This window comes from Notechis scutatus, chromosome 7 (assembly GCF_049901735.1).
Source record: "Notechis scutatus isolate UNSWTSFEM ecotype Mainland chromosome 7, rNotScu1.2, whole genome shotgun sequence".
NCBI classification, from domain to species: Eukaryota; Metazoa; Chordata; class Lepidosauria; order Squamata; family Elapidae; genus Notechis; species Notechis scutatus.
Genome location: NC_142015.1, coordinates 11,359,155 through 11,383,132, shown reverse-complemented (window position 1 = coordinate 11,383,132; position 23,978 = coordinate 11,359,155). Strand labels below are relative to the sequence as shown.

Here is a 23,978-nt window from a genome sequence, read left to right as displayed (position 1 = left end):
TGGATGCTTTGAGAAGGGAGCTCCTTTCTTCTAAACCCCAGCAGTCCTCTCCCTTGTTTGGAAATGAAGCTTTCATGTTTGTAATCAAGAAGAGACTATCCTAAAACTCAGGAGAATTGACCATTAATTTAACCAGGCAATGGAGTAAAGCAGGGATCCCCAAACTTGGCAACTTTAAGATTTGTGGACTTCAACTCCCAGAATTCTATTAAAGTTGCCAGGTTTAGAGATCCCTGGAATAAAGAATAGCTGGTTAACCACACAGACACGTGAACCAATCTTCATCCTTTTAAGTGACATATTTCAAAGGGCTACATGATAGGCCAATTACTATTTTCTTACACATACTTTTTTCATGTGGATTTCACATGGAGATCCTTCCCAAACCCTCATAAACCTAACCCAGTTTCTCAGAAGAAGCACCCTTACTCTGTCTCAAATGCAGGGTGAGCCTTATGATTACGTAAATTATGCTAAGCTTAGAAATGTATTTCTCTTTTTTCAAACCAGCAGCTCTTAATTTATATCCATCGATGAGTTTTCAGATTCATGTCTTCCTCTTTTTCTTTGTGCAATTCTGATCAATAGGGTAAAGAAAAAAGAAAGTTATATCATCCAGGGGGGAAAATCAGTATACAAAAAGGACTCAATCATCCTCTGTACAAGGAAAAATTATGGTGTTAAAGACTTTTTGTCTCTTGGGAAAGAGGATAGTCTGTCAGGTGCAAATACCCAGATGCATTTGTTGAGTTCAAAGTATAGAAGAGTTTATTATTGCTATTTCTGTACAAAAATCTAGTCAAATAACAGTAAAAGCTAAGCAGGCGCTAGATCAGGGTCAACATAATTCATGGGGGGCTGGATTTGGGTCTTTTGTGGCAATACAATGACTCCAAACATATGACACATTTAACCCCATCTTCCAGCTCAGCCTTCTCTTCTTCCACAAAGTCAAGGGAATAAAATAAAGAAATGTATGATAATGCATCATATGTAGATTTTTCCCCCTCTGTCTCTCTCTCAGACACTGTTAGAATTTGAAGTATTTCATTTTCATACAAGAACATACCACTAACCTTGACAAGTTATAAAAAAAACTGGACAAGTTCATGGGGGAGAGGACTATCTGTGACTACAAATCTGATGACTGCATATTGTTACCTGTATCAGAGACAATATCCCTTAGTCATCTGCTATTAGAGCATAAGTGTGAATGATAGCTGTGGCTCTTCTTGTGAACTTCCCAGTCAAATTTATCACTTTTACTTCTTAGACCAACACACCAACTGCATCTTTTCTAGGAAACCTTGAACTGGTCATTCTCTTCCATTCTCCAGTAGCATTCATATCAGATTATAGAAATTGTCTCTGCCTTTGAAGAGCAGGTAGAATTTCCAGTGATTTGAAATGAAACATGGCAGATGGCTGCTTGAGAGAAATCATCATCATACCTGAATCTTCAAGGAAGGCAACTTGTGCTCTTCAGATGTTTTGGACAATAGTGTCTCACCATTGCCTAGGTTGATTAGGGCAGATAGGAGTTGAACTTCCAAGCATCTAGTTTAAGGCAATCAGTGAATGCATAAAGCAAGGGTGAGTAACATGTAACCTGCGTATTGCTTTGGGTTTCATTTTAAAAGCAAGTAGTCCATGTATGGATCCTTTCTCTAAAAGGTTATGAGCAAAGGGAAAAAGAGGATATGAGAAAGTGATAAAGTCTGCAAAGAGTCCTTTTTACTCTCAGACTTCAGCTTACTTCATTTATACCAGAAATGTAAGCTTTGCTTGATGAACCAGAGAAAAAGCACTAAGCTCTTATATTAGCATCACATATGCTTGCACTCTGAGTGTATAGATGTGGCTTTACAGATGTGAATCACATCATGTCTGATATATAGCACAGCAACTTCAAATTTAAGAAGCAGTATCTTTCTATTTTGGGTTACAGAAGGCATTAGCAATAACTTCTCAACACATCTCACTAAGCTTTGAGTCATGAACTCTTGGATTCAGTTCTTGGACTGCTTCATCTAATATTCATATGTGTGTGATTTAGATCAGTAGAACAAAGCATGGATAACTTGCTTATTGTTAATCCTGCTCATACTGTTGTTTGAACTATCAATAATAGAGGCAGTGGAAGACACTGCAACAAAATAATATAGTACCCACACCTTTTGAGCTCTTCTAAAATGGATAGTGATAGCAATTGCACTTAGACTTATATACCACTCCATAGTGCTTTACAGCCCTCTCTAAATGGTTTATAGAGTCAGCATATTGCATCTGCTTCTCTTTAATGCTCTTAACCTCTTTGTCTGAGGAATAACATTGACCTACCTTGCAAAGGAGTTCATCATAAGATCAGTTAAGATATCTCAGGAAAGAGGAACCTTAGCAACAGTTTAATGTCACATCAAAAGCAAAATCTTGGCTTTTTGATAGCTAAACTCTTCATTTAGCATTTAACTTTCTTAATTAATGAGCTTGCATCTTCAAAGTTTTGCCTAGGTAAACAGTAATTAAACAAAATTGCACATTGTGCAGATAATGTTCATCATTTTCTGAAGGATCAATACTGCCTTCTGATTCTGGTGTCCTTCCTTACTCAAAGAGTAAGGAAAATATAGACAGGAGCAGAAAGAGAAAGTACAGGAATGTGTGTATGTTCTTCCTATGTGTGTGTATACATGCCTTGCTGAAAAAAATGAACTACCGTATTTATCGGCGTATAACACGCACTTTTTTCCCCCTGAAAATAGGGGGCAAATGATGTATGCGTGTTATACGCCGATATAATGTTAAGAAGCCTTCGGTGAATGCTGCTGGGATCGGGGATCAAGGACACAAATGAAAGAAGGGGAGGGAGGAAGCAACCGAAGCCTGTCCTTCTCTCTGGCTCAGCTCTCTCAGTCGCTCTCTCGCTCCTCCACCAGCACAGGAAGAAACTGCTTCAAAGAAGCGGGGGCTTTTCCTGTCGCCTTTCTCCCCCACCCCGTCCGCCCGCCCGCCCGCCCGCAGTGCTCCGTTCTGCCTGCCTGCCTGCCTTCGTTAATGGTTGAATCGGAACAGCTTCGGCTGAGTAAAAGAGGCGAATAGTTATTATTCTCAGCCGAAGCTGCTCCCAAACAACCAGAAACTAAGGCAGGCAGGCAGGCAGGCAGAATGGGACACTGTGGATTGAAGCGCGCGCGGGGTGGGAGTGGGGGTGAAATTTCCCTCTTAAAATGAAGATGCGTGTTATACGCCTGTGCGTGTTATACGCCGATAAATACGGTAGTGATTTGTGGATTTAACAATTAGAGGTAATTATGGAAAGAAGGAAATTAAGATATAATGTTAATAATATAAATGCACTTATAACTGCTGTTAAGAAGGCTGGAAGCCATTTTATTATGTTTCTCTTCTTCCTTTTTTTCTTCTATTTCTTTGTCACTTTCTTACTACTTTTCTCTATTCTTTTTCTCTTTGTTAAACATTTGCATTGTTTTTATTCTGTTGGAAGCTTCTTTAATCAAAATTATAAAAACCAAGTTCAGGAAAATATGGCAGAAAAATAAAAGGGTCCTACCCTTGGATATATCTGCATAAAAAGTAGAGGCTTCAAAAACTAAAGGCATTCAGTTGTCAAAAATGCTTAAAAAGGCCAATTGTGATAATCTTATACCAGGAGTAGGCAGTTTTCACATTCAGATGATGAAGTGTTTTGGGGCCTGGAGTAGAGAGAATCACAGGTCAAGGCTATGTATGGAGGCTATCATTGTGAGAAATACTTTAGGATCATGGCTTCAACATCTCTAAGAAGGAGAGAAAGTGTTGCTGCCTTTGAAAGGGGTAATCTTCTGTTTATGTTCAGGTTTCCCTTCCTAAAGCTGCCTCTTGAAAGAGATGAATAACTTATTCAAAGCACAGGTGGGCTTGAACCATTTGCCCCATCTCCTCACCAGAAAAACAAACCATTTCTGTTTGTGCATGCACACTCAGACATATTCAGATCTTTGTCTTCCTGTGAAATGTAGAGACATTTCCTTCCTCTGCCTGATGAATTCACGAATTCCATCCCCAGCTGCTCTTTCCAGATGCATGCCATAAATTTAGCAGCCAGACCTTGGGGGGAAAAAGGGTTCCTTTTTGCTTTGCTGCTTGTTGATGCATAGATTTGTGACTCCACCTCCACTCCATTTTCGTTTGGATGAAATCATCACTCATCAATCATCTTTAAGCAAGAGGAATTGTTTTTTCCTGGCTAGCTGGCTGCTATTTGATTGCCTCTGTCCTTAGACTTTAGAGTGTGGTGGTTTTCTTCAAGCCAGCAACCTTAGAACAATATCATATTTGACGCAATTAGCATTTTTCCATTTGGATATGGGTGTTAGACTGGTTCCCATGGCAAACTTAAAGTTGGACTCCACATAGGCCTAAATATAATTGAGTTGGTACATGATATACATGCATCTAACCATGGTATCTACCACATTGAAAATCCAGATAATTATTATTATAATTCTGATTAAACCAACCACTGCATGATTGTGTGTACCAATCAGTATAATTATAATAGTTATGATTAAAGAGGAAGCTAAAGCTAAAAAGATTAGGAAAAGAGAATAAATCAATCAAAATATCACAGGGAAGTGGTGATTTTTGAGGTTCTAGCAGATGTGTGCCATTCCATCTCATATTCCCCCAAATTTCATTGTCATGGCTCTGTCTTGTGCGCTTGGTAACTTTGGACTGTTTGGAAAATTTAAAAATTATTTTTCCCAACAATTTGACAGGAATTTCCACAAAGTTGAAATATCCCTGAATCCTATTGAAATGTGTATCCTATGTGTTGATTTCCTCCTCCTCCTCCTCCTTGTCCTCGTCCTCGTCCTCCTCCTCCTCCTCTGCAAGCACTGTGTGAAAAGTCCTTTACATCTTCTCTATGACTATGGTGTCTCTTTTCTCCAGCAATTTCACAGCAGCCTCCTATGTCTGCAGTTCTGCCATGATATTTTCTAAAAGGGAGTTGATAAATCTTTGAGCTTCTTCCAAACTGGGCACCAGACAGAAGCCTTTTGTAATTGCATTGACAAGGGCCCTTCATTCTGATTTATCACATGGTTAAAAGATAGCCTCAGATGAAGAAAGAACTTTGCCCCAAGGATTTACACCAGTTGTTCATTTCTGATGGCTCTGCTACGCCTTTACCCTTGTTAGCGCACAGGGCAAAAATACTGTGATCTATAGTTCAAATCATAATAGTGAGTTTGACTTCTCCATTGAGATGTTGCTATAAATGAAGCAATGTTTAGCATAGTTAGGCAGCTGCTGGAATTCCAGCTTTTGTTGGGAGAAGCCAGGATTCCAACTTGCTATAGAAAAGGCACTCATCCAATATATGCTCTTATCAGAGATACAACCTTGAAACTATCCTTGTGTGGAAGTCTACCTCTCTTGAAAAAGCCTATATTCATAGAGATTAATCTATCTAAATACAGACATTGTTATATTCCATCCTAGCCAAGTAGATTTACTCAAAGCTTCTGGTTCAACCAAATTGTATAGAATAGATGAAACTGATATATTGTAGTGAACCAGGCAAAAAGGAGCAAGAACCAAAGTTTGTTCTTTAAGGTCTTATATTTTTCTATTGGCTGGTAGCTCTCCTTTTTCTAGCCAGAGAAAACCCTAACCCTAACCAAGAGAAGAACCAACCTTTTGACTGTTCTTTTACACATCTTGCAAGCTCTCAGAAACGGGGGCAAAACAAGTGAACAATGACAAGAAAGGGTTATAGTTTAGGAGTGGCGTATCTGCTCTATAGACAGAAGGACCTAAATTCAGATCTCAGCTTTTCCAAATAATTTATGCCCGAAAGCTTAGACAGCTGCTACCATTTAATGTCAGCAAAAATAGGCTAGATGGACCAAGAATTTGACTTAGAAGATGGACTTTACTAGGTTCCTACACACATCCGTGATCCATCACAAGCACTGGCTCCAGAACATAAGGAATGCTTAAAGCCAACTGCTTTTATTTCTTGCCATTCCCCCTCTCCCTCTCCCTCTCCCCCCACCCTCTCTCTCTCTCTGTGTGTGTGTGTGTGTGTGTGTGTGTGTGTGATATGCAGTATAAGTTATCTCCTCCCCACAGTTGGACAGCTGCCTTTTCAAGTCACGGGCGCCAGCCATTCAAGCTCCAAAATGCCTCTGTCCTTGCAAGCAAAGGAAGCTCTTCTTTCCATTTCTCTTTGTTTATGAGTTCTCTGAAATCAAATCTCATTTAAAGACAGGCCATATATGGCTCATAGTCAGAGCTGGAAAGAATGCGTGCCAAAACGGAAACTAATCTGATTTTTTTGAAACATTTTTATTCCATCCTTCATTCAAAAGTCAGAACACAGGGTCTCCTTCGACCCTCCTCCTCTGACTCTGACTTATTTTGTCTTTGCAAAGATCCGATGAAGAAATCCAGGCTGAGTGGAAGCCGCTCATCTGTATTTGCCTGGTTTTCTGGCTCAGCAGAGATTCTTAATGTGCCCCTCTAATCTTAGAGGAGACACTCCAGATGTCCCAGGACTACTACAACTCCCAGGGTCTCTCACCATTGGCCTTACTGCTGGGAATTGTAGGTCTCAGCCTCTAAATTACTATGGGAGGTATTGTGACTTCATTTGCTCTGCTGGATTTTTTTGTCCTCTTGTTTGAGGACCTGGAAACCTAAATCTGTAGGAGAAGTGAAGTCCCAAAGGTGCTTTTCAAAAGGCAACTGGACTTTCTTAGTTTTTCCTTGAAAACATTTTGCTTCTCACCCAAGAAGTTTTTTCAATTCTGACTGTACTGAAGAACCTTCTTGGATGAGAACAGAAACATTTTCAAGGGGAAAAAAAGTCCAGTTGCCTTTTGGAAAGCACCTGTGGGACAACCATGATCTGGATGGCTGAGAACCTCCATAGACAGGAGAGGTGGAGGTGTGCTCACTCTCCCTGTTCATTCTGTCTCATGGGAGGTAATAGAGTAGGATATAAAACAGTATGACTGACAAAGAGCAACCAGGTCCTCAGCAACACCAATTGGGAATCTGCACCCTATTCTTTCCTTGTTTGAAAACTAGAAAGTTGCAAGGATACCTATTCTTCTTTGCAAAATGTTGGAAGACCCCACTCTTCTCAAGAAGAAGGTCCCTCTGTGTACACATGTTGGTGGCTGGTGTGTTGTGCCTGTGTACATTTCAGGCAGCATTTGAAGAAGTGTTTTTGTAATGTTTGAAACTCCTCATTCCCACTTCCAGCTGTCTCCTTGGGATTAAGAGGGTGGGTTCTCTGGTTGCTTTTGTTCTGTTCAATTTTATGATTTAGAGGAACAGCTGCAGGCAGTGTGGTCTGCACTGGTCCCTTCTTTCTCAAGAGCCTGCAGAGAACGATAGAGGGGAAAGAATGGGGCGGGTGGCGAGCAGAGCAAAGGAAAGAGGAGAGCAATAACTTCATGTCCGTGACTCAGAAAAGCCTGATCTTATCACCAGCACATTTCAGAACTGCAAAATTGGCAGGGCAAGGACCAGCCAGAGCTTTGAGCATAAGAGAGGGAGGAAAAAGGCTGATTGAACATGGTCTTCATGAGAAAAAAGGGCTTAGGTCCCTCACTATATTTTGTGGAATACAGAATATGGATCATTTCCATAAGGAATATGGATGCAAGGACTTGGTCAGAGGCCTTGTACTAACTAGAGTAAAGCTGTGCAGCATTTTATGGAATTGTTGGCTTGACCAAACAATATACACAAGACAAAAACTCTACCCCATGGAGTACTGTTTCTCTTTTTTCTCTTTTTTCTAAAGCAATGTGTAGCTACTGTGGATAGGAGTTCTTATTTTTATCTTAAATGTACATTTAATCTATAAAAAAAGGGAAATGCTTACATTCTTGGGTTGTTTTTTTTTTTACTGCTAAGAAATGTTCAGGAATGAATGAATTCTCCATGGTGCATCTGCTGACCGGCACTGAAAATAGTGACTTGTGACCGTTTTTCACACTTATGACCATGGCAGCATTCCCATGGACTGTGGCAGGAAAGGTCATAAAATGATCAAAATTCAGATGCTTGGCAACTGACTCACATTTATGATGGTTGCAGTGTCCTGGGGTCATGTGATCATCTTTTGTGACTTTTTTTACAAACAAAGTTAATGGGGAAACCAGATTCACTTAACAACCATGCTACTAAGTTAACTTTAGTGATTCACTTAATGACTGTGGCGAGAAAGGTCATAAAATGGGGCAAAATTCACTTAACCAATGTTTCAGTTAGCAACAGAAATCTTGGGCTCAATTGTGGTCGTAAGTCAAGGGCTATCTGTATTAGTACTAAGGCTTGAATGAAGAGATCATCATCAATCATAACAGATAAACAGGAGAATTAACAGCAATTGTTATTAATAAATCTTGAGCATGTTTAATCAAACCAAAACTGTTCCTAGTGAGATCTTGCCAGAACTTGCTGTCTATTAAAGAGAGCTTGATGACTTTCCTATATTATTCAGATCAGTTAAAGATAATTGAGACAGAATGTATTGCCTGGGCAAGGGTTAAGGAAGATGTAATAAATTTGTCTTACAGATCTTGCTGATAAGGTTGAAAGTAATGGTTCCTGATTTACAGTGACAAAGGTATTCATGGCATGGGATTTTCTGGAATCTCTCAGCCAAGAAGAAGCTTGGAGAGCAATAATTTTACAGCATTTGTTTACATGCTTTTTCAAGCCTTCCAAGTTGTTGATGAGCCCTAGATTCTGTGGAAGTGATTTCCATGTATTAACTGTGGCCACTGCAGAAAACCTTCAGCCTTACCCCTAATATTCATTCCAGTAGCTTTGTTCCAGATGGACCCTCACAGAGCATTATGTTTCTAGTGCAAGAGTACCTTGTCTTCATCTAGCCCTTTATTCTTCCTTTGCCTGGAAAAATATATACCTGACCTAACACAAAAATTAGCAGGTTTTGATACCACCTGCCAATGCTGGAAAATTCTGACTAGGATTCCTATCTTGCATGGCATCTCTCAAGACTCTCTATATCAATGGGGCAGAGTATCCTCCCCTGAAGGAAACCAGGACTTCAAAGAACACAGTGGCTGGACACCATCAAAGCTGACACCAACCAGAGCATAGAAAAACTCAAAGAAGTAGTACAAGATCAGAAGAGGTGGAGAGACCTGGCCCAGAGAATCACCAAGTGTCAGATACTCTTCCTCCTCCTCCTCCTCCTCCTCCTCCTCCTCCTCCTCCTCCTCCTCCTCCTCCTCCTCCTCCTCCTCCTCCTCCTCCTCCTCGTGTTCCTTGCCAGACACTGGATCATATAATGACTAGCTGCTATTTGAGAGCTTATACAGGAGGAAAAGCAGATTTTCTCCAACTAACAAATATTGCACTTAATTGGATAAATGACCTAGATATTAATATATAGAACACTTGTTCCATTCTCATGAACCAACGTATTTCAAAATGTAACCTACAACTTATATAGAACATCTTGAATTCCTCATACCTTACCAAATGGACTATTCCCATCATACCTGTAACTACAGTATCATGTGCTCCTTTTATATATTCTTACTACTGTTATCCAGGTACTTTATGCCATACGCAAAATAAATAAATCTTCATTTGTCATGTTTGCTTTTCCCAATAGTGAAATAAGAACACCCAGCCATTGGATGGGTGAGAGAGAAAGTTTTATTTGAAAGCAGCTAGAGAAGATGGGAGATGGGTGCATCACAGTGCCATGAATATAGAAGGAAAGTGCAGTTCCCACTAATGGGAAGAAATTGCTGCTTATTTCCAAGGAAGCACAGCAAAATTGGCTTCATACCATTTCCTCTGGCAGGGGAGCAAAGTGATAGTAGATTAGTTTACCACTACAAACAAGCTCTATGGCATCACAGGGTATGAAAACAGCCTAAATTTTGAATTGGTATTTTCCCTGATCCTAGAAGGGGCCTCTGGGTTTTATTTCTCCTGAATAAAACAGAATAACTGAGTTGGAAGGGACCTTGAAGGTCTTCTAGTCCAACCTCATGCTCAAGCAGTCCAGCCTCTTACAATATTTTCAGACAGGTGGCTGTCCAGTCTATTTTTAAAAGTCCCAAGTGATGGAGCACCCACAACATCTGAAGGCAAGCCCTTCCACTGGTTAATTATTCTCACTGTCAGGAAATTCCTCCTTAGTTCTAGGTTGGATCTCTCTTTGATTAGTTTCCATCCATTGTTTCTTGTCCTGCCTTCAGGTGCTTTGGAAAACAAGTTGACCTCCTCATCTTTGTGGCAACCCCTCAAAATATTGGAACACTGTTATCATGTCACCCTAGTCCTTTTTATTAAACTAGACATACCCAATTCCTACAAGGATTTTTCATGTTAGCTTCCAGCTCGCTAATCAGCTTTGTTGCTCTTTTCTGCATTCTTTCCAGAATCTCTACATTTTTTTTTTACATAATATGGCGACCAAAACTGGATGTAGTATTCTAAGTGTGGTCTCTTTCAAAGTTCAGCTTCATGTTAGCCTGCTTGGCTTGATACTATGAAGTGTTTAGGAAGATTTACAGGCAGCAGAAAGCTAGTTGATGGGAAACGCTGCTTTCTTTTTCTGTGGAACAGAGGATTTTGTTGCTGTCCTTTTTGGCAAGAAGTCATGAAGTATGGGTGGGCTTGTTTGTTTGAGTGAGCACTGTTGTTTTCTTAGTGCCTGGCATAAGCTGGGAGTAGGAAGAAGTTACAATTACAAGGGAAGGAGGAGTCCTGATGGTGATCCTTAATGAACTAGAGAACAATAACAAACCTTATATCTATAAAACCTCCTTTGATGTGAGCATAGTGTTAGAGGGGCCTTTGGACTCTATGGGACAACGACTAAGAGAAACTTATCTTCAGAAGATGGAAATCCATCACTGTGTTTCAAACAATGAGGAAGTTTGTTCTCTGAGAAAGAACATCCAAGGGATTAATTGGACTTAACCAAAAGATAAGTAAATACCTTGTATTCTTGGGCAACAGTTCATCTTCCTGTGATGTTACCAGAAGTGGGCAAGAAAATAATTATTTTTTACTTTTGTTCAATACATAATGCTTTATGAAGAATGTTCTTCAAGCAATAAAAGACAAATCTAAAAGAAAGAAAAAAGAAGAAATAATGAAGAGAAGAAAAAAGTGGAAGAATAATTAATAGAAGAAAGATCAGAAAAATAAATGACTTCCTCTTTTGCAACAAAAGTTAGCAACTTATGCTCAACCTTCTTTCTTCATAGTATAAAAATCCCTTCAGCCTCTTATTTAGTCCTTTTTTAATCATCAGATCCATGAATCATCACTTCACTTTCAGCAAAAAAGTCCATAAAAGATTTTCAATCTTCTAAAATGATCCTTATTGTTTTATGCCTCACCCAAATAAGTCAGTTACAGTACTTATTCACAGTGTGAAACTCTTCTGGAAGGAATCCATTTGGGGAAACTTGATTTATTTATTTTATTTTATTTATTTTGTCAAGTGATTATAAGACAACAGGTATAAGTATAAACATAGTTATGAATACATGAAATGGATACATATAAGAAAAATAAAAAGAAACAATAGGACACGGACGGTAGGCACGTTGGTGCACTTATGCACGCCCCCTATAGACCTCTTAGGAAAGGGGTGAGGTCAATAGTAGACAGTCTAAGGTTAAAGTTTTGGGGGTTTGGGGAAGAAACCACAGAGTCAGGTAGAGTATTCCAGACATTGACCACTCTATTGCTGAAGTCGTATTTACTGCAATCAAGTTTGGTGCGGTTAACCTTGAGTTTGTATCTATTGTGTGTGCTCTTGTATTGTTATGATTGAAGCTGAAGTATTCATTGACAGGTAGGATATTGCAATATATAATTTTATGTATCATACTTAGATTGGACCGAAGGTGGCGTAGTTCTAGGTTGTCTAGGTCTAAAATTTCAAGTCTGGTGGCACAAGGTATTCTGCAATGAGTAGAGGAGTGGAGAACTGTTCTTGAGAAATATTTCTGGACTTTCTCAACTGTATTAATATCAGATATGTAATGCGGGTTCCAGACTGATGAGCTGTATTCAAGTATTGGTGTAGCAAATGTTTGTATGCTCTAGTTATTATTGTGATATTACCGGAGAAAAATCTACACAGGATTAGGTTAACAACTCTTAATGCCTTTTTGGCTATGTAGTTACCGTGGGCTCTAGCACTTAGATCATTAGAGATGTGTACTCCAAGGTCCTTGACAGAGTTTGGATCATCAATAAGGTCCTGACTAGTCAGCTTGTATTTTGTTTTATGATTTTTTTGCCAATATGTAAGACTGAGCATTTATTTGTTGAGATTTGAAGTTGCCATTTGTTTGACCATTCTGATACATAGTCGAGGTCATTTGAAGGGTAGCAGTATTGTCAGTGGTGTTGAATAGCTTTACATCATCAGCAAAAAGAACGCAGTTGCTCTTAATATGATCACAGAGGTCATTTATGTAGAGTATGAAGAGAGTTGGTCCTAGAACACTGCCTTGGGGGACACCACTGTTGACAGGTACAGAATTTGATAGGACTCTCCCAATTTTGACCATTTGTTGTCTGTTTGACAGGAATGCTTCTATCCAGTTATGCAGGTGTCCACAATTAAAGAAGCTCTAAAACTTGATGATTGGTTCCTTGCTCACTCAAATAACTGTACAGTTAGAGATGGATTGGCATGGGTGGGGGCCAAATTATATGTGCCAGCAATGCTGAGAAACCAAATATTACAGCAAGCTCATGACTCTAAAGCTGCTGGACATTTTGGATTCGTGAAAAACCTTACACTTGGTTAAAAGGCAATTTTGGAGGCCTACCTTGAAAAAGGACATTGAGACTTATGTGGCTAGCTGTCCTATCTGTGCCTCAGCCAAACGGCCTCCTGGTAAACCAGCAGGCTTACTACAAAATGTGGCTAGACCAACTGCTCCATGGAAGGACATTTCTATGGATTTTATAGTGGAATTACCTGAAAGTGGGGGGAATACAGTTATTTGGGAAGTAACTGATTTGTTTTCCAAACAGGTACATTTCATACCTTGTCTGAAGATCTCATCTGTGAAAACGTTGGCTAAACTGTTTCTTTTACATATCTACAGGTTACATGGGGTTCCTGAACGCATAATCTCAGACAGGGGTGTCCAGTTTACCTCAAACTTTTGGAAGGAGTTCCTGAAGTTATTGGGCTCCGCCCAGGGCTTAAGCTCTGCCCACCACCCACAAACCAATGGGGCTTGTGAGAGAACTAACTCGGTATTGGAACAATATCTTCGATGTTACATAAATTATCAGCAAGATAATTGGGCTGACCTATTGCCATTCACTGAGGTGGCATATAACAATTCGGTACATAGTAGTACTGGGTTTACTCCATTTAAAGTGGTTTTGGGACAAGACTCTGTACCTATACCCGAGCTTCCACAGGAGAAACCTAACATTCAGTCATTAGATGAATGGATAACACAGCTCCAGCTTACCTGGCCGGTTACCCATAAAGCATTAGATGATGCTCATCAAGCCCATAAAAAATTTGCAGATAAAAAGAGAAGTCCACAAAAACCATATCAAGTTGGTGACAAGGTCTTTTTATCCACCAGATATTTGCAGACTGCACAAAAGTCAAAAAAGCTTGGACCTAAGTATGTTGGACCTTTCTCAATTGAACGAATTGTGAACCCTGTGGCAGTCCAACTGAAATTACCTAAAACCCTCTGATGGATCCACCCTGTTTTCCATGTTAGTTTATTAAAATCTGAACATACCTCCTACTTGAGTCCAACTCAGGTTGATCCCCCTGTGCCATTGCTAATTGAAGGTGAACAACATTTTGAAGTTAAAGAAATTTTGGATTCTCGAAAACAAAGGGGTCAACTCCAATATTTGATTGTTTGGAAACATTTTCCTCCTTCCAGTCTGAATGGGTGAATGAGAAGGATGTTAGATCTCCTAAGCTTATCAAGGCATTTCGTACTAAATATCCTAATAAACCCTAAAAAATATTAATATGGTGTTACATGTATATTTTCTGTTACCTTCTATTTTTATCTTTTCTAGGACTAACGTCTCTTTTGCAGGAGGGCTGAATGTCAGCCTTCAAGATTTTCTCCCTTTGCTTTGCATCTTTCAGCTGTCATAAGTAACGGGGGGAGGAAGGGGAATATGGTTATGGGAAGTGAGCTGGAAGTGTTACAAACCAGAACTGTATAAGCTGGGGGGGGGTAGATTCTTTCTTAGGTTTCTATCCTATGCTATGTGCAGCTGCAACTCTTTATCAAAATATGTCAAGGTCAACGGACAGAGGCCTCATCACCACCTGGAGATGCCCACATGATGATATACAAAACTTTTAATTGGATGAGCCAATTGAACTATTGGGGGTGGGAGCGTTGCTATTACTTTGTATATGTGATTTACGTGCCCATTTTCTTAGATTCAGAATTCTTTTGTTGTTACCACTTGATTTCCAGTAAAAGATATCTTTTCTCTGATTAATGGAGTTTAAGTATTCCTTTCTTGGATTTTGAATGGAGCACCAGCTGACAGTAGGTTGTTTGTCTCTAAGTGGAGGATGATGGATTGGTTAATAATTGATTCCATGACTTTACAGGTGGCACAGCATAAAGAGATTGGTCTGTAATTTTCAACTAGGTTGGGGTCGCCCTTTTTGAAGATCAGGATGACCGTGGCTAGTGACCATAGGTTTGGTTAGGAGCTGGTCCTGAAAGATTTTTTCAAAGATTATGCTTAGAGGTTCTGCTATGGCAGTCGATAGCTTTTTTAAGAAGTAGGCACATATTCCGTCCGGTCCAATAGATAGAGATGGTTTTAGATTGCATAGTGCTTTTTCAACAATGTCTTCTGTAAAATCGATATGTATTAGATCACTGTAGTTGTCTGTGGTTCGACTAGGAAATACTGGTCATGATCCATTGCTATTTACAAATACTGAGCCAAAGAATGTGTTAAAGAGGTTGGCTTTAATAGTGTTGTCATTGCAGTCTTTACTATTAGGTCCTTTCAGGGTTGGGATGGACCTTGAGTCTTTTAGTTTGTTGTTTACAAAATTGTAGAAAGCGCAGGTGGAATTGGTGCGTAGAAGGTTTTCCTCTTGTTTAATGTGATTATTGGTGCATTTAATCTTTATCTGGTGGCATAGATTTTTGTAACGGCTTTTGAAGTTGGCAACGTGACCAGATTTGTTTTTCTGCCAAAGTGATTGATTTCTTTTTGGATTGAAGCTTCCTTATTGTTATGGGTAATTTGTTTTTTTTCTGGTTTTGGGAGTTGTTATTGTTAGATATAGTTTGATGACTCTTTTGACTTCAAGTAAAAATATGTTGTAGTGGTCTTGTATCCAGTGAATAGAATAGTGTATTGTATCCAGTGTATAGTGTATTGTATAGTGTATAGTGTATTGTATCCAGTGAATAGAAATTGCCAATCAAAGGATGAGAGATCATTGTCTATAAGATCATATTTGCCTTTAGTCTGAATAAAATCCAGCAGGACTTTTCTTTCTGTTTTCTTTTCTCCATCTTGGAAACAAGAACTGAAAAAAAACATGCCTCCATTATCAATTTTTCAACAAATCACAGGCAACTCTTTCATTCTAAATAAATTATTTGACATTTCAAGTATGTATAGAATCTTGGAGATATTTTATTAATGGCTGATGTGCCAAACACCAGAAAGGTGAACATTTAGACTCCCAAAGAGTTAAATTGATTCCTGCTTCCCTGGGGAAAAAGGGTGGGGATGTAAATGTCCATTATTATACTAAATAAAGTAAATAAATCAGTGAAAACCTGAGAAACAGCCCACATATGGGTGAATAAAATTTGGAATAATTTGAAAGTGTTTGAATTCTACTGCACATGGTGGCTATTTCAACAAGGCTTTAAATCCTATAAAGTAAGATGCCACTCGGGATTATGAATATTTTAAAAAGTACTCCATTTGTGGTCTTATTTAAAAGTTAATTTTTTTCTCAAAAGAATTTTTTTAATAAATAGGAAGAAGGAAGTACATGAGTGTGGAATAGAAAAGGAAAATGGAGAACTTTATGTTTATCCATATATAAAAAATGCAATGAAAGATATAATTATATAAAGGCATAATTATCTTTGTTTTAAATATTTTGGTTTGATATATTTTAATGAATCAATTGTTCGGGGATATATAGTTTTTATTTTTATTTACACCTATTATTGTTTTAGATTTATTCTCCTGGTAACAACTGTATTAACATAGTAACAGAGGAGCAAATGGTATGCTATGTGATTTATTTTGCTAGTTGTTAGTATATTATTGTATTTCTTTGCTTCACTCCGGTTTTGTTCTTTTAAATTTTGATGAAAATTAACTGAATAAATATTGACTGATATAAAGGAAATAGAAAGAGTAGTTGCCTTAAGAAAGTTTCAACCCTAATCCTCAAGGATCCATTAAGAATAAAATTCACCCATTCTTCAGTGCAACATCTTATGTGTTTTTTTTTCCTTATTTGCCAGAGACCTAAAGAACAATTTGATTAGCACCATTCAGCCTGGAGCTTTTCTGGGTCTTCAGGACCTGCAACGTTTGTAAGTAATAGTTTCAACTTCTCCGGAACATATTCCAGCTAATTTCCTGTTTTTGATTCTTTAGTCTGCAAGCTATCTTTAATATTTACACGTGAATTCCCATATTCCCCCTCCCCCATTGCTTAACTTCCAAGCCCAGAGCTATTTCAAAAAGCTTTAAGTAATCTGTAACCTGTCCATAACTCATAAAGCCTGGCTGTTTACTATAAGTGTCAGTTTCCTGATAATTTCAACAAAGATGCATGTGGTCACCATCTTCTAAGCTGGGTATTTATTTTTCCAAAAGTAATTGCAAAGTAGCTTGGAAAAGACAAATCTATCCTTTAATTCTCCACTGGTCCTCTGCCAGTTGCATTCATTCAAGTGCTCAATTTAAAAAAAAGGTTCTTGTGATTTCATGGATGTGTCCATGCAGTTGTTTTTGCAACAATACTAAAATGATTAGCCATTCTTCACAGGGGGGGTTTTGTTGTTACTTTTCACTCTGGTCTACAATCTCAACATTTCTAATAAATCCTCCAATAAATGCTGATTCTGCATAGTTTTTTCGAGGTTAACCAAGAACTAGATGTTGTCATTTAAAGGTGCTCAGCAGTTCAAAGCATGCAAATGTAAGTAGATAAATATATACCACTTCAGTGGAAAGGTAACGGCATTCTGTGCAGCTTGGTGTATAGTCATGCTGGCCACATGACCCCAGAAGCATCTTTGGACAACGTTGGCTTCCTCAGCTAAGAAATGGAGATGAGCACCACCCCATAGAGTCAGGCATAATTGGACAGGGGAAACCTTTACCTGTACAAGTATACATTCAAGGTGTACAAAGTATTTCGGCCAAATTCAGACTATTCTGTGTCAACATTGGGATGTCGCATGAAGAGAAACCTCATATACCCTTAATATCCATGGCTGTTCATGGTCTGTCTATGGCTCAAATTTTTTTCTCATTGTTCTGTAGGGATCTCTCCAACAACCGCATTGGCTGCCTCAACATTGGCCTCTTCCAGGGACTGTCCAGCCTTATCCGTCTGTAAGTATTCAGTGGCAATGGTAAAGGTATGGTTTCACTTTGAGCCTCTGTATATGTGCTGTTGACAGGAACCCTCATTTCTCAAATTCATCTTCCAAAATCTGGGTTCTCTCCAAGGTGTGAATGCCACTTTCCTGAATTCCCACTTGACAAGGTCAAGACGGACAGTTCTGATAGCTGAAGTCCACATAACTGAAAACTGTTCTGATTGGAGAATACTGTGTCAAAGAATGTTGCTGAGCACAGATGCCAAACATGATGGTTGTGCTTTTCTTTCATTATTCCTTTTCAACTTATTTTGACAGGGAATCCTGAAATTTGAAAGGGAAGGCTGAGGGATGAAATACTTCTGACTGGAATCTATAGATTTATGAACCCAACCACCAATAGCAGCAAACCCACTAGGATGACTAGGTCTTTCAATAATAAAAAAAACACATTGAATACTTTTGGCTAATTTTACTTATTGATGTTCTTTAGACAAATTCTTAAACTTAGCTATCTACAGCTATTAGTCATAGTGATGATACACCCTTAAAATAAAAGCAGTAGGTTGTTGGGAAGAACAGCAGAAAAGGAATTATTGTTCTCACATCTGTCCTGGGCTTCTGGAATTCCCTTAGCTTTCTGGTTGGCAATTGGAAGGTCCTGGATGAGATAGCTCTTTGGTCTGATCCAGCAAATCTCTTGTTTATTTGTACCGTGTTTCTCACAAAATAAGGCCAGGCCTTATTTTATTTTTTTTGACCCCCCAAAAAAAAAATGGCTAAGACATCTTTTTGGTGGTGACTTAATTCCCCCCCCCCCCTTGCATCCTCGGGCGGGCGGGTGGCGACAGCTTGGATGTTGACCTCGACATTGGTGGGGCACTTCGTATTGGGAGACCTTCTGCCACCGTTGCTTTCCCTTCTCCCCCATGCTGCTGCGGTGTTTAGAGCAACCCCGCAGCATTTGGCTCAGCTACCCACGGCCAGCCAGGGCTCCTCCCTACAACCGGAGCCCGGCAGAGACACTCGGCTTCAGGTGCTCCTGTCACTGCCTTCCCTTCGCCTTCGAAGACAAAGCCAATTCTTTTAAAAATGATGCCCTACTACCGGTACGACAAAGCCTCCCCTGCCCGAGAGGGCAGCCCAACCCACGTGGGGAGGCGAATCTCCTGGGGCCACAGCGCAGGATCGGCCCACCCCAGGAGAAGTGCCAAGCTGCCATCCCTGCCTGGCGCCAGGCAGAGCATGAAGAGCTTCGCCTGGGGTGCCCAGTGCAGCTGACAGGCGGGCCCTCCTGCCTGGCAGCGGAGCTCTCGCCAAGGCAGCGAGTGCTTCCCCACTGGGCCCTCCGGTCATCCCACCAGGGCCGCACCAGAACCGTGCAGGCTGGGCAGAGCCGGGAAAGCGAGCCGTGAGTGCGCACCCACCTGCCAAGCAAAAGAGCCGGGCCGACCCGAGCTTGGCTTCCTTCCCAAGTCCCTCCAGCCCAAACCCAAAGGTGCCACCGGGAGAGGCTGCCCGAGGCAGTGATAGCGCCCACCCATCCATGGACAGGGGGGCAAGGCGACGGCCTGCGCCACGTCCTCCGAGCTGAGCCCCGCTGAGTGAGCGCCTCTGCCTGATGCCCATGCCGCTGCAGCGTTTGGAGCTGCTGGTGCATTTGGAGATGCGTGGGGACGGGAACAGGCTGGGCGGTGGAAAGGGGTGGAAAGGATGGGCGTCTTTGGGCTCTCTCTGCCGGACCCGCCGGCCAGGGAAGCAGCGCTGCCGTCGCCTTGCCTCCCCTGTCCGCGGATGGATGGGTGCTATCACTGCCTCGGGCAGCCTCTCCCGATGGCCCCTTTGGGTTCAGTCCGGAGAGACTTGGGAAGGAAGCCAAGCTAGGGTCGGCCTGGCTCTTTCACTTGGCAAGCGGGCACGCACCCACGCCTCGCTTTCCCGGCTCTGCCTAGCCCGCACGGCTCTGGCGCGGCCCTGGCAGGATGAGCGGAGGGCCCGGCGCGGAGGCACTCGCTGCCTTGGTGAGAGCTCTGCTGCCAGGCAGGAGGGCCCGCCTGTCAGCTGCGCTGGGCGCCCCAGGTGAAGCTCTTCACGCTCTGCCCAGCGCCAGGCAGGGATGGCAGCTGGGCGCTTCTCCCGGGGTGGGCCGATCCTGCACTGCGGCCCCGGGAGATTCACCTCCCCACATGGGGTTGGGCTGCCCTCTCGGGCAGGGGAGGCTTTGTCATACCGGTAGTAGGGCGTCGTTTTTAAAAGAATTTGGCTTTGCCTTCGAAGGCGAAGGGAAGGCGGCGACAGGAGTGCCTGAAACCAAGTGTCTCCGCCGGGCTCTGGTTGCAGGGAGGAGCCCTGGCTGGCCGCAGGTGGCTGTGCCAAATTCCGTGGCATTGCTCTAAACGCCACAGCAGCACTGGGAGAAGGGAAAGCAACGGTGGTGGAATGTCTCCCAATACAAAGTGCCCCACCAACGCCGAAGTCAATGCAGGCAGCACCATATCTGGGTATGCAACAAAAGTAATTCCTAAGGGCAACCCCCCTGCAACATTCCCCCCACCCCCATTTCACATGTTTAATATAGGCCTTAATTTGGGGGGAGGGGCTTAATCTGATTTTATGCCTACAAAACATGCTGGGACTTCCTATTGGGGGAGGCCGTATTGTTGGAGAAACATGGTAGTAATTTTAGCATTTATACCCTGATACTTTCTGTGAAAAGTTCCTGGAAGAACCTACAGAAGAGTACAAGGCAGAAGTCCTGTCTTTAGGCTTACTAATTAAGAAAGAAATGGTATAGAAGAGACAAGGGATAGGAAGGGAATAAGAAAACCAGAAAGCTCAGGCATTATTTGCAGTAATTCTGATTTGTATTATATCCAGCTGTCATGGAAATGTGCAACCTAGGGACGCTCAGATAGAAACTCTCATCCCTCAAGCAGATGCTCTTGGAATGATGTTGATCTTCTTTGCAAGCTCCTGATAGAGTCTGTAGGAGAGGACTTCAGTCAGAAACAGAAATAGCAATCAGACATGGTTATGCTTATGGTCTCCTGCCATGGCTTATGTTCTTATCCCCCCACCCCCAAATAAATTAAATCTCCTATTGCATTTCTTGTTCACAGTAAATTTATGGAAACAATAGCCAAAATAAGAAGTGAGGGAAACCGACTTTAATTATTATAAAACTATATCATCATTTGCTGTGAGGGCTCTATGGACCCCTGATGTTCAGAGAAAGAGTGTTTCTCTCTAATTACCAAATGCAAAGAGAATACGATTCCTACCATCTGAAGACTTCCCTGAAGCAGCTTTCTTGCCATGATGAATTTCATCTTAGATAGGCCTCTTGGTCTAATCGCATAAGTTTTATCTCATTTTGTTATCCTCTCTTTGACAGGAACATATCAGGAAATATCTTTGCCACCCTCCAGAGTGGAGTCTTTGATGAGTTGCTGTCTCTGAAAGTTCTGTAAGTATTTTGTGTTTTGTTGGGAAAAGGGAAAGGCAAGAGGAAGCCATTAATTTTTTTAAATGATTAATGTTGGGGTTGGTGGGACATTCTGGGTCTTTTTGCATGGAAAGCCATGCTCAGTCACATTGTCCTCCCCTTTGAAGCCCTCTCGAGAGAATAGAGTAAGCCATCACCCAGCTGTGGACAAGGTTCCTCCATGTTCACTGTGCTATCTCAAGATGCTGGAGCCTTTTAGAGATTTTGTTGTTGTTGTTGTCGAGGGGGACAGGCATCTCTTTCCTGTGTAAATCTTTCTCACTGGCACTGCCTCTTCAATTTACATTTCTTTTGTTCTCCAGTGACTTTGCCACTGAATACCTGACCTGTGACTGCCATTTGCGCTGGGTCCTAGCCTGGTCCAAAAGCCATTCTGTCCAGGTATCTGATAAGACGGTGTGTGTCTACCCCAGCAAATTGCATGGGAAGCTACTACGAAACATCAGAGAGAGCCAACTGCGCTGTGGTGAGGCACCCTCCTGAGTGAGTGAGTTTGCTTGGTGTGCAAAGGAGATTTGTTCAGTAGTCAGGTGCTCCTTTCTCCTTCTGGAATACATCCCTACTTCTATTTCATCCTTCATTCAACAGACAGCAATAGCACTTATATACCATCCCCATAGTACTTTATAGCACCCTCTAAGTGGGTTTACAGAGTCAGTACATTGCCCCCAACAATCTTGAGCTGGTCAGGATCAAAGGAATTGAACTCCTGGCAATGTGAGCAGAGTTAGCCTACAATACCTTTTTCTCACCACTGTGCCACCATGCAGTGGTTGGAATTCTATTACTGCTTAGCATGGATTATCACCATGAAGGGATAGTGGTGGTGGTCAGCTGCAAACCTCTGCAATTGATAATCCTTTTAGGGTTCCAGGTTTGATTTCTGAAATATCATAGCTCAACAATTCCAAGAGGACTTCAGAGTGGCTTACCAAAAACCTCACCCCCAGCTCCCATGTCAAGCAAAGCAACATGATTCCTCTGGGATGCTTGCAGGGGAAATTTTCTGAGGTCATCTGAGGTCATACTGATGGAATCCTCAATATGGCTCTTCTTTCCCATAGCATAGCCTGAGTAACTGGATCTCCTTCACCATCGATGTTGGAAATAAGTTTTTCCTTGCTGGCAGCTCTTAGAAGCAGCAGAATCTTATTCAAATGAACAGGGCTGTAAAGTACAATCCTCAGATGTCTTGCAAAAAGTTTGGCAGACGTGAAATAATGCTAGTATAGCAGCAAAGCAGAGAGGCAGCTTTGGAAACTTGTGGTCCTTGGCCAGTCTGTACACATTCTGTTATTCAGCATACAGTTTCATGTTGACTTCAGTGGTTAAGACTCTGGGCTTGCCATCTGAAAGCCGGTATCCCATTTTGAGCCCTGAATGCCAAACGACAGGGTAAGCTCCTGCCTCACCCCAGCTCCTACCAATCTAGCAGTTTGAAAGTCTGCAAATGCAAGTAGATAAATAGGTACCACTTTGGTGGGAAGGTAATCCATGGTGTCATGCTGACCAAATGACCACAGAAATATCTTCAGACAGCGCTGGCTCAGTGGCCTTGAAACGAAGATGAGCACTGCCATAGTTGGCAATGACTAGTGGAGTAAAATCTACAGGGACTCCTTTACCTTTTTTAAACTTTTACATTCACAATTTAGCAAGCTTTCTTTTTTATTTTAAGTGTAGTACCTAGATGAACATTTAATTAATGGAATAATAAAGGCAGGATTTAAAAAAACTAAGAAAAAAATCCAAATAGACATATAGATAAGCATTCTGGGCACGTCCTTCTGGATGTACTTATTTCTTTTCTTTGAAGGGTTGAGGATAACAGGCTTTGAATGCTGACCAAGTGGGCCTTTGGTTAGGCCCACTTTCTGTGAGAGGGTCCAGAACCTGACTTATTTGGGCTTTCTTCTCTCCCTTTCCCTAAAGCTCTCTCTCTCTTTTACCCAAAGAAGGATCCCCAGAGCTGCACACCCATCAGCTAATCCCCTCTCTGAGGCAAGTTGTCTTCCAAGGAGACCGACTCCCTTTCCAATGTACAGCCACCTATCTGGACAACAGCACACACATCCTCTGGTTCCACAACCGTGCACTTGTGCAAGAAGATGAACCTAGCGGCATCATCTTAGAGGACAGCCTCGTTCATGATTGCACTTTAATCACAAGGTACTAAGGGGTGAACTGAGTCGGTCAAAGAGGGAAATGTGATTTCCTAGTTATTTCCAGTCTTTGGTCTAGCATAACATGGTCATTGAGCAGGTTGATTTCCATCAACATGGTCATTGAGTAAACTGATATTGACTAATACCAATAGGAATTAAGGTTTAGAAACAATGTCCTATTGATTAAGCAATAACTTCAGAATACAGGAATGGACATACAGCCATTTGGCTCATTTTTGTAGTTGGGTTTGACCTGATTCCATGCAGAATGTCCTAGAAGGAAGACTTGTGGCTGCTACCTTAGGCATTTTCAGATATTTGAATACATTGTTCTTTTACATATATCTTTTTGTATCCTACTTACCCAGAAGGCAGTAAATAAAGTTATTAACTGGAGAATAATTTAGTAGCTTTCTGTCCTTTGCTTCACTCTGGAATTCTCTCTGGTCACTCCCAACCACCCAGTAAATACCATATACCCTCCCCATTTTTAAAGACATCCATGGGGAAAAGGAAATACCTGTAGGTTGGGTGACCTGTATGACATTATAATAATGTTACTTGAATACTGCTAATAAATCTGTTCTGTATTGAACTCTGAAAACTTTTTTATTAGGATGTTTTATTAGCTGTTTGGATCAAGAATATAAAAATGTTTTG

The 23,978-nt window shown here is 41.2% G+C and overlaps 1 protein-coding gene across 1 annotated transcript in view; it reads left to right on the top strand.

The window, feature by feature from the left end:
- The window catches only part of ADGRA2 (adhesion G protein-coupled receptor A2), a 111,559-nt gene that overhangs the window by 71,136 nt on the left and 16,445 nt on the right, over positions 1 to 23,978 (top strand). Inside the window, exons 3-7 of the mRNA XM_087969976.1 lie at positions 16,560 to 16,631; positions 17,590 to 17,661; positions 21,043 to 21,114; positions 21,456 to 21,619; positions 23,109 to 23,322. Coding sequence (XP_087826102.1) covers positions 16,560 to 16,631; positions 17,590 to 17,661; positions 21,043 to 21,114; positions 21,456 to 21,619; positions 23,109 to 23,322 — 594 coding nt within the window. The remainder of the gene's footprint in view (positions 1 to 16,559; positions 16,632 to 17,589; positions 17,662 to 21,042; positions 21,115 to 21,455; positions 21,620 to 23,108; positions 23,323 to 23,978) is intronic.